Genomic DNA, 16,806 nt, shown 5'->3' with positions numbered 1-16,806 from the left:
ATACACACACCACCAGAGCGCCACTTTGCTGACGCATCTCGTACACGCAAACATTTTCAGAACTCTAACACATGCCTCCAGATGAGGTGGTCACACCTGCCAAGCCATGCCCCAATAATGTAGAGTTCCTCTGTAAAGCAAGCAGCAGAGACTCGTGCTCTCTCAGGCCATTACATGGTAAAAATTAGGCGCAGCTGGGAGCGGGACCATATTTGACTGAATCAATTATCTCTTTTTGGTCTAAAATGAGACTGCGACAAACAAATGGTCCAATAGATTTTTTGATTAGCACTTTGAATGACATGCTATCCAGCTTGTGTTAAAGAAATGGACCAATGTAGTCAAACCAAAGTCCAAAATGTGTCAATAATGGGTGAATTGAGTACATTCTTACCAGTAATAAATATGAAAAACATCTAACATAAGTATTTAAAAGTATAAAAATAATCATTGTGGTCCACAAGCTGACCATTTTTTGTAATGAGGGTTAGATTTTCATGAATCCGTTGAAGTGCACACACATCTGGATCATTGGGTTTTGCACCAAAATTCCATTGCATTTTGTTGCTTTGACCATTATAATTTTTTATTTATTCACCAAAGTTTAATTTACTCAATGTTGGTGACTAGCAAGTGTTGATTTTGGATTCTGGCCTAAATCAAAGCTTATGAAGACGTTCCAAAAAACAAAAGCAGAGTGTTATGTTCTTCTAACTTTTCAGCTAGCAACTCTTTCAGAAACATTGAAAATCGCTCTTCTTTGCATTCTTTATATAGCTACTCTGTGAACAAGTGTCAATATAAAAGTTTTGTGTAGTGGAATCAGATATATCTCAGTGGCACAGAAAACATAATGGAAAAATGTAGTTAATGTACTGATGCACGTTTGCATCGAAGCATAAGCAGTGACTCATGGGAAGAGAGGGAGAGACTGACAGAGACAAAAAGAGAGAGATCTTTTGGCAGGAACTGGAATGGTAAGTCAGAGATGAATAAATGTAAAAAAAGTAATTTATCAGATTTATCATATCTGATTATGATGTTGTTGTTGTTTATCAACAGTAGAGACGCGCCAGGATCAGATATAAACGCCTGCATAGACGGACACCATTATTTCCCCTACACTGACTGACGAAAGAACATTTAAGCTTGGCATGTCCTTAAAAAGAAAACAATATGTAACCTAAAGAAACATATTTTATTTTAAATCATTTGTTATATGTAGCGTTCATAGCAGTTCTTCAGTCAGTCTGAAAATCTGGGGAAGCCCTTTTAAACACTGGAAAATGTATGATACTACTAAGAATAAATGACTTAATTATAATTTGCAAGTTCAGTGCCAGGTGTGGCCGAGGAATTATGAAGATGAGCAATGTGTCAAGTTTACACAATCACTATAAACTTATTCTGAAACAGTAGATATTTAATCCATTCTTACTTGGCTCTTGTTGGCCGCCACCTTGGCAAATAGTGCCTGAGACACTTTTGCCCTTTTCATCTCTTGCTGGATTTCATCATAGATTGCTGATGTGATGTTAACCATCGACTCCATTTTTAGGGGAAGGTCAGGGTTAGGTCCAGAAGCCTTGGACTGGGATAATACACCAAGTTAAGGAAACAAAAAGACAGTTTAGATAGAGAAATTACATTCAAAGATAACTCTGTATACATGCATGATATTTTAGACACTGTTTGTATCTGGATTGTACTCAATCATTACGCATTCTTTAGTAATTGCTTTTGAGTACGTGTTTGAAGTACAGCATATTGATTTTGTGATGTCTTTTCTCATTCAATGTTTGAAGTCACCGTGCAGGCACAGACAAGTAATCTCACATTCCCCAGTAAAAACCGATTGTGAGATAAACATATACAGACATAATAGTAATGATAATACACAAGAACATTCCATAAGAATGAGTATTTTGTTCTCATATCAGAAGGTTTTTATTATCTGTATGGTTTCATTGACATTCGTCTTAAGGTTGAAAACAAGCCCATTCATATAATTCATACAAGCATTTAGGAAAGTCCACGCACAAGGTTCCAGGTCATTTAATATAAACGTGCCTTGACAGGAGCATTGTCGTGCTTTCCTGCTTCCGTTGTAATTTAGAGGATTAAGGAAAATGTGATTGTAAACACAAATTTAATGGGGAAAAAACGTGTCTCTAATAGACATGTAAACCTTAAACGAAAGTATACAAAATTTAATTTTCACATAGTTTACATTTATTTGCAAATTAAAAATGTGTTGTTTATGTTTGATCGCTACCTGTACATTAAGAAACAAATCTTAGAAGTCTCAGAATGAGGTACACTAAAAAATGTGCCTAAGCGGTGACGTCTAAATAAACTCTTTTCACTTCAAATGTTAAACATAAATAAACGTATTAATGGATTGGGTCACACCAACAAAACAGATATTGTACTGTAGTTCAGTGGTTCACAATCTAGAGGCCGTTGTCCCCTGGGTGGCCCCAATATGAATCCAGGGGAGCCACAGATTTTGTGGCATTTTATGAAATATTTAAATGTATCATACATTTATGTAATCAAACATCAGAAAAAAGCTCCAAAATAGGTCATAAAGGTATAAAGTGATTTCTACATCTATAAGGACATTTTTAAAGTGTACAGTACATAAAATTAGGAAGGTCAGTGAGTAAATTGTGTAATACTCACAGAGTTAGTGATCTTGGTCTTATTCTTCCAAATAGATGCCCATGCGTCAGGGGTTAACTGTTCATCAATGCTGCGCTCCCACACTTTCTGTATTGGGTGATATAGTACAAGCTTAGTAAAAAAACGTCACTTAAGCCCCCAGAGGTCATCTTAGATGGTAATGTAGTTATATTTGCAAGTTATCCACACTGCTTTTGTTAAATGTCAATAAAAACGTATATAGCGAAATAGAGCATATTAGCCTAAAAGCATTTTTGCAAAACACAAAAAGCTAAACTTTTTATCTTTGTCTTATACTGAAGCCTTGCATTTCTTTAAAGCGCAGCTTTATAACAGCCAGATAACAAAGACAACAACGTGCACACCAAACCAAACAAGTAAACAGATCACATTAATCTAGACAGAAACAAAAGCAATCTCACAGGCATTCAGATAAACAATTCTGAATCAGACACAACACAATTTTTCAGGTGAGCCCAGTCAAACAAAAAACAGTGCCTCTTACAGGGGAAACAGAAATCGCAGCCGGGGTAAACCTAGTAGAAAAGGCAGGGTACCTGAGAGAGGCGAACACCCCCAGGGCTGGGGTTTGTGCTTGGGGGCAGATTAACAGGAGGGTTCATGCTGCGCTCTCGCTCTTCTTGGTAAATGCGGTCTCTCTCACTCTCAGGTACGTTGAGAAAGTTCTGCATTGCTTTGAGGTTCACCAGCAAGGACTGAGAGGCTGAACGTGGGTCCTCCTCTTTTCGTAAGATCTCCGACAATAGGCCCTGGTGTTCACATGAAAACACACGTAAGCACTAAGCATCACTTTTTGGCAACTTATCCATGTAGTTACACGGAAGTTCTTCACCTGCATCATGTAAGCCTCCACCCACTCATAAGCTAATAGAGCACTTTGTTGGCTGTAATTGAGCATAATTTATGCTTGCGGTGACTCAGTTTACCAGGTGTATTCGCTGCTGAGAGGGTGGATCCAATCTCGGGTTCCAAGGCTGTGGCATGGCTCACAGACCTGATATCTCTCTTCTACTATATAACACCTTCTTTATCTCCATTGTATTTGGTTCAAGTAAACTTGATCAAGTGAACTATGTAAAATCCTCATTAAAGTCATTAAAAAGTATGGCTTTTACAATTGCTTCTTTTCAGAATAGTTCAGAAAGATGTAAATTTTTTTATCAAAAAACATTTGTAACATTTCATCACCTTGCAGACAGTATCAGACCGTATTGATGTACCTGTGTGCGGTTGAATGCAACTCGGGCGAACACGGCCTGTGAGACGCTGGCTCTTTTAAGCTCATCTCGCACCAGCTGGTAGATATCAGAGGAGACTTCTGCGGCTGAGGGGTTGGAACCAGGGTCTCCAGGCCCACCGGCTTTGCTAGGTCTCGGAATAGGTGGGTGATTGAGAAACTGCTGGTTAAGAGCCTGCGGGTGCTGATGGAGGAGGCGGCTGACGGCCAGCTGCTGGTTGATAAGATGAGCCATGGCTAACTGTTGTCTCACCAGCTGCGGACTGAGTTGGGGCGAAAGAATTCCCCCTGGTGCCAAAAGAGGCTGCAGGGCTGTAGGCGGCGGAGGCCCCTGCACTCGTAGAGGTGGACTATGATGGAGCTGCCCATGAGATGATGGAGCTTGTGGCTGCCCTTGTGTTTGAGGCTGAGACTGGGCTGAATTTTGAGGTTCTCCGGAGCCAGCTTTGACTAGAGATCCAGCACTGTTCAAAGGACAAAGCTGTGTCAGCCCTGCCAGGTGAGGGGGTGGACGCTGTGCCAGTACACAGAAATCTGCAAGATTGTCCCTTTCAACTGTGAAGGCAAAGAAGATTTTGTCAGACATAATAAATTCCTTACCCTTAGGGAGTAAAAGAGACAAATTAGATGCAGCCCTATTAGCCAAAGAAACTTCAAAGCTATGATACTCACCCTTGATTTCCGAACCTTCCCGGCCTTGCCACAAATAATCCCCTGAAAGGCAAAAGTAACTCAGAGTAAGTGACAAATGCATTCCCTCACTAACCCCATGTTAAAACAACAGCATTCTTTCAGTAATCGAAAGGTTTAACAACTTCGGCTGAACCCAATGACTGACATGTGAGTAATCCAATAGGGTTTCTTTGCAGTGGCACACACATCTGGCAATGTGGGCTGAGTGTTTAGCTCTGGGAGGCAAGGAGCAGAACTAATAGAGGAGGTTTGGTGTAACTTAACACTACATATTCTGTCAGCGTGCCGAGGATCTCTTTATTCTTCGCTGGCACTCACTCACTGCACTTGGGGTTTGGCCCCACTTTGATCTGTCCTTATGTGTAATTATTTTGCTATTTGAAGAGGCAAGGAAAGACGGATTTTGTCGCATTTGAATGCTGAGCTGTGGGACAACCCCCTGTAGAGGCCTGCCGCTGGGAGACCCCCTGCAATATTTTAGGGGAAAGAAGTTTGTTTTCTATTAGGCAGCGAGGAAATTTGGGCTTTCCCATTCTGTGTGAGAGAAGTCATTAGGAGATAATGTATAACACTCCACATGGAGCTTAGAATGTCTTTCTATCATCACCCCAAACACCTCATCACACACCAGAAAAGGGTCATCTCAGGGAAAGAGATGCTTTCCTGGACAAATCATGTGCTGGTGTCAGGTAAGCTGTCTTGCCTTTCTCCCTTGATTTTGGATGATGCCACAAACAAAGGAACAACAATGGAACATTGGGCTGTCCTTATGTAATACATGTTAAACTGGATCTAAGCAGAATTTCGCTTGATCATAGCCTTACCTTTAATCTTTTTGTACTTCTTGTACCAGCGACTGAACTCTTGGCACTTTGTAGTTGAGACATTAGCATAGTAGGAACTATTTACTATGGAGGATATCATACTCTAGAAAAAGTCAGAGAAATAAAAGAGGTCAGTAAAAAGGCAGAAGTGGAAACAATAATAGGGACTGAAAAACAGAAATAAACACACATGGTCAAATTCTTATAATTACGATGATAAACGGCCTATAAAATACATTGCTGTGGGAAGCCACCCAGGCAAGGCGGATAGCGAACCCCATGATGAGCTCCGAGCCACAGTGACACAAGTAAAGACGAAGAACCCACACATATGCAAACAATTGATATGAGAATCAACACCCACGCAGAGTTCCACTTAAACACAGCATGCACAGATACATAAATCTCCAAGATTGCTTGCTTGCTTAGAAATGAATCGTGGATGCACACCCACATGGACTCACTCTTACACTATGTCTCTCTTACACTTATGGTGAAGTAATTTCTGGGCTTTAGAAATGGCCCAAGAATTGAGGGAATTTTTTAGGGAATTCTGAATTGAAGAAGACGATTCAAGCTCCATTAAGCATGCACTGACTGCATCGATTACAACATCTGCAAGTCCAACACTATCCCCAACGTTTTTCATTTTTGGTGTACTGCAGAGTGTTATGTTGCTAGTTTTGGCACAAATTGTACCCATGCTAAATGTGTGAGTTGAATTGCAGAAAATCTGTGACTGTACCTGGGAGAGTGGACATTCTTTCGCCAAGGTACTCTGGTTCATCTCTTTCAGCAGTTCTTTGAGAGCGTTGCGCACCGTGGCATGGTTCCAATGTTCTGATGGAAGGTCCTCCAGCTTGGCAAAGCTGTATCCACAAAAGAGAAATTTCTCATCACAGTAATCATCTTCAATATCTAATCAATAAAGCAGGCTCGGTGCCAAGTCAACAATATCATTACCATGGAGACACAAGGAAACAACACCTGGATAATACAGAATGACTATCATCCTCACATCTGGTGTCTCTGTTTATCTCTTCAGCATTCAGGAGTAAACTGCAATCAGTGGGCATGCAAGGACTCATTGAGTAGATAAAAGTTTATTCAGGTCTGTCTCCTGCTTCTGTGACATATCAGCAATGCTTGTTTTACAGTCCTCCAAGTGAAAAAGAAAAACTTTAAAACTCAAACTGTAATGTTGTATTATTGATAAAGGCAAAAGGATTCCTAGTTTAACTGGTAGAGCATGGTACTAATAACGGCAAGATCAGGGGCTCAATGTGTTCATTTGTGTTCTGCAGAAAACCTAAAGTCATACAGGTTTGGAATGACATGGTTTGGAAACCTATTGACTCAGTGCTGTCTTACCTCTGTAGCTGAATGCGGAGCGTGATCATGTGGTAAACATCCAGCAACATATCAGCGACCGTTGCCTCTGGAGCATCTGTCAGGTAATGGATGGGCAGGGGGTTCCAACGGCCCACCTTAATGATGCCTGCGGAAAGAAAGCAGAGCGAGTCGATTAACCCCACTTGATCTCATTGTGCCACAAATTTGCGTAGCATATTTCCATGACATCATCAGAGATGGCCTCTTGTCAATGATGGGTGTAACGAAATCTCAATGTGGGAATAAGTTAGGAGGGGCACCACTCTGTTCAGTAGGCAGCTCCACCAAACCCGAAATGAAGCCTGAAAATAGCAAATTACATCAGCACCCGCTTACAGTAAAATATTAGCATTGGAGATCATGTGATTATGTTTAAAAAAGGGAGAGCAATCTAGCCAGGGATTTTAACGGTGTGTTGGATTGGAGTTATTTGTGCTGGACATAGGACAGAAGCACAATGCATTGACAGAGCATGTGGTTTCTTAAATGCATCGAAAGACAAGATTAGACATACAGCCCTGAAGTGACATGGGTATACTGGGAAATGCAATGAGTCACAATTTATTGTTTATGAAACAGCGATTATTTATACTGTGTGGGTTGGTGTCTGCATAATCGATTTCCGAAATTGTGTGACGGGTATTTTGTTTCCTTCTTATTTTCTGCAGTGCTTCATCCCAGGTCATAAATGCAGACAGCAAGAAACAATGATAAGGCTTTATCTATTAAACACTTATCAGGTTGAGAAGCATCCAATGCACATGCAGGCTGTGGGCCACACCATTAATTGTAGGCCCCAAGGGCACCTCTTGCTCTTTTACAACCAGGTAATATGTGTAGGAAGCTCATCTAGCGCATCACAGTCTCTGACAATTACATCACCCCGCCTCCATTAATGGGCTGTCATAAACATGGGTCAATGATTGTATGATTAACCCAAATTGACTGTTATAAATGTCTCACATTGTGCAAAGGATGAGACGAGCATTTATGACTGAAGAGTAATCTGTAATCGGGGTGTCACTATGAGACAAAGCCATATTCTGAACGATGTTGTCTGAATGTTTTGTAAATACGGCAGGTAACTAGGGCCGTCCCAGCCTGACCTGGTTGAATGACGTGCGTCGCTTCCTCTTTTCGTCTAAGCTTTAAAAAGTAAGTGACATTTTAGGGCCTTAAGCAGTTTCAGTGCTTTTTAGTTACATATTTCATTTGGATTATTCAGATCTAATTCTGCATATATAGAATATATTTTCTTCTGAGTAAACATGCAGTATTTCTGTAAACTGTCAGAAATATACTGTCAGTACTGACAAAACATGTAATAAAACCATCAATTTTAATTTGCTATACAGAATTTAAAACATTGATTGTAATTTTTTAAAATATATATATAATGACGTAATTGATTACATTATTTTATAACAATGAGAGCATTTTGAAATGAAATGAACTATTTCCACCATTGCCCATTTCAACTTTGACTAATATTGTTAAATTAAATATACAAATAAAATACTCTACATATTTCTAAAGGAGGCATTTTAAATATTGTATAATTGATAAAATAATATTGTGGACACAGTATCATATTAATAATTAATATGTATATGTTAATTAATATTAATAACATATAAAAAAATAACTGCACATACCGAAACTTAAAAAAACGTAATGTTTTCTTTTTTCTTATCTACTGTAATTTTGACAGAAATATATATTGAGAAATTTTGAATGAAATACATTTTCATTTTAAAAATCATTCTTAATTCTGAATGACTTGCTTTGCTTTTATGGCACTGCTTTTATGCACATGCACTCTGTGTAAATCCTTTACATTTCGTATATACAAAAACAGGAAGCAAAAAGAGAGCAAAAAAAACAAATGCAGCAGATACAAAACACACACAAACACAAACTCTCACACAAAAGTATTTCCCATAGTCTTCTAAAAGACTGGCTGAAGCTGTGAAAACTAAACAATGCTAATCACATTACTGTCCACTAAATGAGACCCAGACGCTGCACAGTCTCTCTCCTTCTTTTGTAATATTTGGGTGCTTTAGGCTGTTTGTGTCATCTGAAGAGCTCCAGCTGCACAATCACATGTCGATGGATCACTTACCTCCATCCAGACACAGAGCTACAATGCCACTGCTGCCACTAATGCCTGATTGAACGAGTTAGCTTTGGACAGACTCTGCTTTTATAAATTAGCGAGACCTCCATTGTTTGCTCTCAGCTCAGTGTTTGTATTTTGACTAGGGACACGCTAACAAGACATTCTACATGACCTGTTCCACTGTTTTCTGTCTATGCTGGTTAATTGCTGAGAATATCGGTAGCACTAAATCTGACCAGAGCCGCTGGGTCTATGGGGTCTAAGGCAATAGTGAAAATGGGGTGGCTCCATTGTAAATTAATGAAATCAAAATATTCAAAAGTAAAAGAAAACCACTGCAACATGGTTTCTGTCTTAACAAAGCTAGGAAAAAATGCTAAAAATAACTATGTAAATAAGTGCATATTTAACTACGGTATGCATTTACAAAAGTTAATAGATACCTGTACATCCCTATGAATTAAATTTACTTGTGAAGTCAGTGAAAATTATGTAAAAGAATGGTGGTGAAAAAAAAAGGTGAAATACACAAATACAATTTATGAATATGGCAATATTTTAAAACAATGGGTTAAAACCATAGGGCAATACCCAATGTGAAGAGTTTAGTTCCAAAATGACATTACACCGTATAAAAAAAGTTTTTATTATGTTATCATGTTTTTGTTGTGTTTTATCGTGTTAGTTATATGTAAGTTTTGTAGTTATTATGACTTATATAAAAAGAACTGCAGTTTGATTGATATTTATTGGAATGCACAATAAGAAAAACTAGATTTTTGAAAAAGTTTGAAACAAAGTCTCATTTTGGAACCAAGCTAGAGAGGGAGAGCAAGAGAAATAAAAATATACATACATAACAAAAAAAAACATTTTCGTTTTTTTATTGTACTTATATATACTAAATTAAATCTTGATGATGGGAAAGTTGTTACAATAGTTTTTCTTTTTAATGATTTGTTGGCTTTATTTTACTCTGAAAAGTGGGATGAATGCGTTCACTTCCAGTGTTAATAAAGCGATGCATCTGGTGTTGCGATCTATTGACTTTTTTAACTTTTGTCTATTCTCTGTACACCTTGTGCACACTGCCCTGCTGTCCTTGTTCCACTGTTTTAAAGATATTTGTGGAGATGTAGACAGAGACTTGAAGAGAGTCATGTGAGACAACATGAAGACAATTTGTGTGATTGTGCTACTTCCCTTTTAGAACCCTTTAGTCCTCATTATTCAAGTCTGTGTTTATATAACTGGTTTTGCTTTGATATTTGATGGACAGCGTTTTATTCATTGCCCCATTATGCAATGCAGAATGTACTCCTTGCCCCTATCAAAATGCTCTGAGCCTCCAGGATGCTCAGAACCAATGATTCCTGCTCCATCAAGTTTCAAACAGCAGCATCAAATGGATATTAAATATGCTTTATGTATTAAAATCTGTTCTTCGGCCGAAATATGTTTTAGTCCTTAGACCTCAAACACCCCCATTTTCACGTTCACATGTTCTGTTTTGAACAGATGTTCCACTGAAACTAATTCACATAAAAATACAAAACATTATTTGCCCTGTTCCAATAAACAGTGGTTTAATGTATTCCTATTTACAGTATGAGCTCGCATCATACAAAGACTGTGGTAATGTCATTAATGAATCATTTTTAACTTGGAAGACTCTGTCCCTTGTCATTTTCCTCCCTCCCCCACTACAAACCATTGTTCCCATTGCCACATTAAAATTCCTCCTCCCAATGCAGGTCTTTAATGTGGTCGGCTGGTGGCTTGGCTAAAGCTTATGTGTACCCATCCATACACACACAAACGCAACCTCGCACACAGCCTGAAAATGTTTCTTGCACACAGTTCGGATAAATACGCTGGACTCCACACACTTAATGCTCTGCATAGCTTGGCTCTGTTGAAGGGATCGCCTAATCTATGAGTCATAAAGACCACAGATCTCTGTTCTGTTAGAATCTACAGTATACAGAAAAACTAAATTGACAGGAAAAGCAAGGCTGTAGCAATCGTTCCTTTTCAGAAATGTCCCATGGTTTTGCTGTCGTATCATGATTTAAGTATCTTAACTTATCTTGAACTGTTATAAGAACAGGATTTGGGCAAAATGTATGTAGGATACTGCTGATTTAATGAGGAGTCATACATTTTACCTTTGACCTGTTACTATATTCCTACTACAAATACAGGGGTTAAACTGTAGTTACCATGCAAGAATGTAGGTAAATTCTGAAAACTGTTAGTGTGTGAATCTGTTAATGTGTACGTCTGTCTGGGAAGCCAAATCAGATCAGATAAAGTGGCCAGGACCCCTGTCTTCAACAATGATGAATCTGTTTCTGATTGGCTGCCCGGTGAGTCAGATGGAAAGATTAATTTGGTCATAAATCTAAATTTGGTTGAGGACTGTTAAAAATGCACTTTTTAACTAAAACAATGTGGCAGAAAATTCTTTAGATGCATGACTAATCAAGTAGTCAGTAAAAACGGGTCCGTTCCTGACACAAACCTATTGCGTGCTTTCATAGACGGCATTATAGTGCACAGGTCAAATGCATTAAAAAGATTAGATTATAATACATTTGATGAGAATGATGATAATAATTATTTATCGTTGAATAAAAATGCGCTTAATCCCATTGCTTTAAGTAAGGCGGGTAACTGTCAGAGCCTGTAAACCTTCACAGTTACCAATATGAGTAAGTTGTCATTGCGCAAAATAAAATTTCTCAACAGGCAAAAGAGCCTATTTCATTAAACCGACTGAAATGGCCGTTCGACCCGCAGCGGCTGCAAGTCAGACGTGGCAGCACAACAATGCAGCGGTGCTGTAATCCGTCACCACTGTTAATTGTCTGAAGCCTTAAAGTACAGGTCTGTCCGTAAGATTCTATAAAAGTACTCAGACCCTTATAATTGAAATAAACAATATCTCCCAGTTAATTACCGGTCGGGCTAATTAAAGAAAGGCAGCGGTGCTGGGAGAGGACCTTAAATATACCACTACCAGAGAGCTATGCAGGACACAATTCAAACAGGGAGAAAATAGATGAGACTCTGTGTAATTTTGGTTGTGAACCGCAAAGGAAAAAATGTATAATTTAAGCCAGAAATTATTCATTTAACATAAACGCTTGCTTTCAAAAGCAAAAAGTATTCATTTGAGTCTCTCTCTCTCTCTCTCTCTCTCATATGTAATTCCCTGCTCATTCTGTGAAGTTTCAGGAATAAACTGTCACTTTACTTGATAGTTTATGTGGGTGACTGTGGGATAGTTGTAGCGAAATCTGTCTCCTCATTAATCTGGGCGATTTGGTGACTGTGAGGTAGTGTGAATAATATTTTGACTTAACCTTTGTTTGTTTATGCAATGCTGTTATGTCTTCCTCTGTGTCCACTTGATATTGTTCAGTAACCGGCTGCACTGATGTGTTTTTTTGGTGCGTTCAGGGGAGTAGCGTCTGGGAGTTCCTCACAGATGTGGCGCCATTGTGTGGGCCAGCCAGGACTATTTTGCCTTTTCAATCATAACGCCGCTTCTATCAATTTACATACTTGTTTAATTTTAAAGGACATAGGATATTTCTGTAATTTCTGTGTGGGTAACTTATTGAACCTATTTTAGCTCTTAAAGGAATCTATAAAGACTGCAGAGTGAATTTAAAGACATGCTGTTACCTATGAGTGACCCGTGGTGTTTTAGCGAGTTTTATATTTGTTCATCAAAAGAAAACAAAAATCTTATTTTAACATGTTTTTGATAAATTGCTTATTCGTAATAACACAACCACACAAATGTTTTCATTTTAAAAACTACAGACCTGCCATGACTACAAAGGTAGCAAACATTTCATCACCCTGGCTTAAATGTTTCAATTAAAGGTTGAAATGTCTTTAAAATACATCAATAAAATGTAACACAACAGTTTTTTTCAAGCGGATCAACTTGAAGTTGAACATGAAGGCTGTTTTACATTATCTACATTACCGAATATAAGTAAACTTCTCAGTCTTCTGGGAGATGACTGCGTACAACAATAGAGTAAAGCATTAGTCCTGCTTTGGCCCACACACTTATAAACATTCTTTACACAAACACACAGAAAGTGGACACATAAATGAGAACTCACACTATACAGTTCACATGCATCTCTTTGACATAAAAATAGTACATTCTTTGCATCCTTTGTTCTTTTTAATGGATTTTTCAGACTGTCTGTGATTCAATTATAAACAAATGCCCTTCCTCCTCGGTGTTCTCAGACACACAAGCACTCAACAATATGTTCGTCTGTCAACATCTCAACAGCTCTCGCGCCTATACTCACCACTAGGTCTGAACGTTAATGGAAAAGAATAAAATATTGCTTACTGGATACTGTACAAAGTATGTTGTCTGCTGTTTTCTAAAATCCTTATACTTCATTCAGTTACTAACATTTTGAACATACGTGCATCTACAAATATTTAAAATCAAAGCTGTGAAGCAAATCCAGTCAGTTCAATCATATAATGAATCATTACTGGAATTATAAAAATTGCAGCTGATGTTTCCAGTTCATTCGTCAATGGAAATGGCACTGCATTTTGGGAATACTGTATTCCTTGCAGTCTGATCTGGTAGATAAATGTAATGTTTTGGCAAACATAGTGGGTCATGTAAATATTCCATGTGTACGGGAAACATAATATTGCAAATTGTATATTTCTTTCTTTCAAAAATAGTAATGCCATTCCAAACATACGCTAATACTGCCTGAAACAAACTGACTAATATAAACAATTTCGGCATGACTTCAACTAAACCCTCTAGATTTTTGGCATCTGGAGCAGGGCTAAAGCCTTTTTCTGAGATTTTCAGTAATGCTCCACATAAAACAGTGTCTTCCATTCCAAACTGAAACCTGTCACTTATGTTTAAACTGAAATTCATCTACTCTCTCAACTAAGTCCATTAAAATTTCCCCTGCAAGGACCAAGCCTGAGTCAACTTTAAACATACATAATACCGTGATTAAGAGACAGTGTTGAACTCACCATGTGCCTGGGCAGCAGAACTGTGGGAGTAGCCCAGGGCAAGAAGCGCCGTCTCTACTAGCTGAGTGAAGAGGATGTCCTTCCTGACCAGCACAAACTCTGCGTGTTCCTCTCGACTCTCGCCTTCTGAGATCATCCCTCCATCAACCTGCTCCACTACGCAGAAGACTGGAATCATCAGACCTGTAATACAACAGAGCAAGAGAGCATGAAAACACTAAAACAATGGCCAGGGGGTCAGGAAAAAAATATAAGTGACTGATTTAATATGACAGAATCTAACAGCAGTGGTTCTTAAATGTTACCAAATCTCTTCAACAGTATAACAGATACATTACACTGTAGGTTTTTTTGTATTTACTTATTACATTCAGGTTATGTTTAGCTTATTTCATTGAAATTACCTACACTGCTACTTTTGGCTTTTGAACCTTTATGATCCAACACTTTCCACACTTAAGGTAACTGCAGTATTATGTACACAGAGGAACATTAGATGTCAGACAAAAACACATGTTAAGACAAACTTATATTACAAATTACTGTTAAAAGAATTCCTGCAAAAAAATAACATTTTGGCAGCTGTCCTCAAACAAAGTATTTTTAACTTTTTTTAATTACATGTTTTTTACACCGAACTTGCAGTTTATTTCTGTAGTTTAATATATATTTTACAGCATTTTTACAGTGTAGCCTTTCATTGTTATTAGTAATTACTTTTGTTGTTTTTTGTCATTAAATCTATTACTTACTACTGCTATTGTAAAGAAATGCTTCACAGACCTCCAGTGGTTCCCCACTACAATTGATGAAAAGTCAGCCTAGTGAATGAACTGGTACTTTGCACATGGTATTCTGGCTCCACATCGTTTCCATTTCATTTTTATTAATTTACATACTGTACATATTCTATTGCTGGTTTTATTTTTAAATCAAGCATACTGTTATTTTGAATAATTACGTGCTGTTCACAAGAAAGGTTGTTTCAATAGAAATGATAAATGAGCAATAGATTCATCATTTGCATTTGAATGAGTAGACCAGGGTGAATTGTTGTTTCCAGGTTTCAATGCAAATAGTCAACGTGCATGGGCAAACCGTCCAGATTCTGTATCAAATCAACCATCAAACCAGCCCCATTATACTCCATTAAACCTATCAGTCTTTATGGTGCCTTTCTCAGAGCTGCTGAGCAGATAGCTCCTCAAGTCAACGAACTGTGTGTTAACAGCAGGTCACTTAATACAATTAGTTGCGTGAGCCTGCAACGGATATGCAAACCTTTCTGCTTTCTGTGTTTGGGTTAACGGCTCACAACACTGCACATTATTTTAGTAGTAGTGTTGGCTTTGTTAACATTTCAGTTAAAAATGTTTATGATTAACTTGGAAAATATGTTGGCAAGTAATTTGATGGGTACAGAGTCCCCTCTTCTAATGGGATGCATAGTCACCCACAGCTTGTTGAGAAATACTGTAGTATGTAGCACCTAATGATGCCTGACAAACACACATCCCACCCAAGTTTCCTCTGGTTAATCTAGGCTAAGCATATCTTGCTTTGTTTTTTCTTTAATTTCCCTGAAGTGCTTTATCTTCTACAGACGTCAGTCCAGAGACCAATAATTAATGCTCTACAGAGAAATGAAAGACTGCGCATTAGACTAAAACTTAATAGTAATAATACAAAGCACTACTCTCTCTTTCTTCTAATTTACACACACACTTCCATACAAATACACATATATATTTACGCAGTGCTCCCAGAGCCCCGTGGTTTAATCAGTCAATTCATATATTTCTATTTCCTTTCCATTAATCACTTTGGCTTCCAGTTGAGAATGCTCTTATGGAGTGAATTACAGGCCAGGGGCCGGTGCCAATTCAAGTAAGTGAATTTTCCCCAACAGGGAAATATAACTGTCAACACACAGCAGCTCCCAGCAGTCTCTCTCTCTCTCTCTCTCTCTCACACTCTCTCTCTCTCTCTGGTTAGCTCCCATGGGCTCATCCCTGTACCCTGCATGAGCATTTTCATCATAAGACAAAAGAGTGTGTCCTGCTCATTTCGTATTCATGTATGAATCTGTTTAATTGTTCTGCAACACTCACTCCAAGACATTGTCTTTGTTAGTAAAAGTGTTATGAGTGGCCATTTTTATGTAATTAATTCATGTAGATTGTTAGAAAATTACAAAATAGTACGCTGCTGTCATTCTGAAACCTTTTTATTTTTGGTCACCCTTTATGTTTCACTGGGTTTTGCAAATATCTTACCAATAAAAAGTATTAAAACGATTTTATGAAAAACAGCGAATTTCCACATACAAGGTTTCAGAAGGACAGCAACGAAATTCAATAGTTTGAACTCCATGTCCTAAATTTTAGTAAAAGGACTACAAAAATGGTATAGAAATATAAATGAACTTTCAACAATTGAAGCAGTTAAATTATTTTATTTACCAGTTGTACTGTATTCTTAGAAAGTGTAAATTGCTTTATAGCACAGTGTATATAAAAGTTTGTTGCTGGACTGTCATTGAAATAATAAAATAGGTGTCCGAGTGAATCCTTGTCTCATTTGCTTATGGTCCACTCTTTAGTGTTCCATTAAGGTTTGTAGAAAACTGTACAAAGGCAACCTCTCATTAAAATCAATCATTCGGCCCATCTGCCAGGGCACAGCATAAAGAAAACCTGTCTTTTTCTAATTCTAAGTCGTTATCTCTCTTTCTCCACTCAGATCTAATTTGTCAGTTTAGTCCCAGTTTAATTCTTCAG

The 16,806-nt window shown here is 38.0% G+C and overlaps 1 protein-coding gene across 1 annotated transcript in view; it reads right to left on the bottom strand.

The window, feature by feature from the left end:
• satb2 (SATB homeobox 2) overlaps positions 1-16,806 on the bottom strand; it is a 38,599-nt gene that overhangs the window by 11,705 nt on the left and 10,088 nt on the right. The window contains exons 3-11 of the mRNA XM_079465095.1: positions 14,027-14,209; positions 6,832-6,958; positions 6,206-6,329; positions 5,461-5,563; positions 4,616-4,657; positions 3,927-4,498; positions 3,243-3,455; positions 2,686-2,772; positions 1,439-1,591 (exon numbers count right to left, since the gene is read on the bottom strand). Coding sequence (XP_079321221.1) covers positions 1,439-1,591; positions 2,686-2,772; positions 3,243-3,455; positions 3,927-4,498; positions 4,616-4,657; positions 5,461-5,563; positions 6,206-6,329; positions 6,832-6,958; positions 14,027-14,209 — 1,604 coding nt within the window. The remainder of the gene's footprint in view (positions 1-1,438; positions 1,592-2,685; positions 2,773-3,242; positions 3,456-3,926; positions 4,499-4,615; positions 4,658-5,460; positions 5,564-6,205; positions 6,330-6,831; positions 6,959-14,026; positions 14,210-16,806) is intronic.

The sequence above is a fragment of the Barbatula barbatula genome (assembly GCF_947034865.1).
Source record: "Barbatula barbatula genome assembly, chromosome: 9".
In the NCBI taxonomy this organism is placed as follows: domain Eukaryota; kingdom Metazoa; phylum Chordata; class Actinopteri; order Cypriniformes; family Nemacheilidae; genus Barbatula; species Barbatula barbatula.
This window is presented reverse-complemented; position numbering and strand designations above follow the sequence as displayed.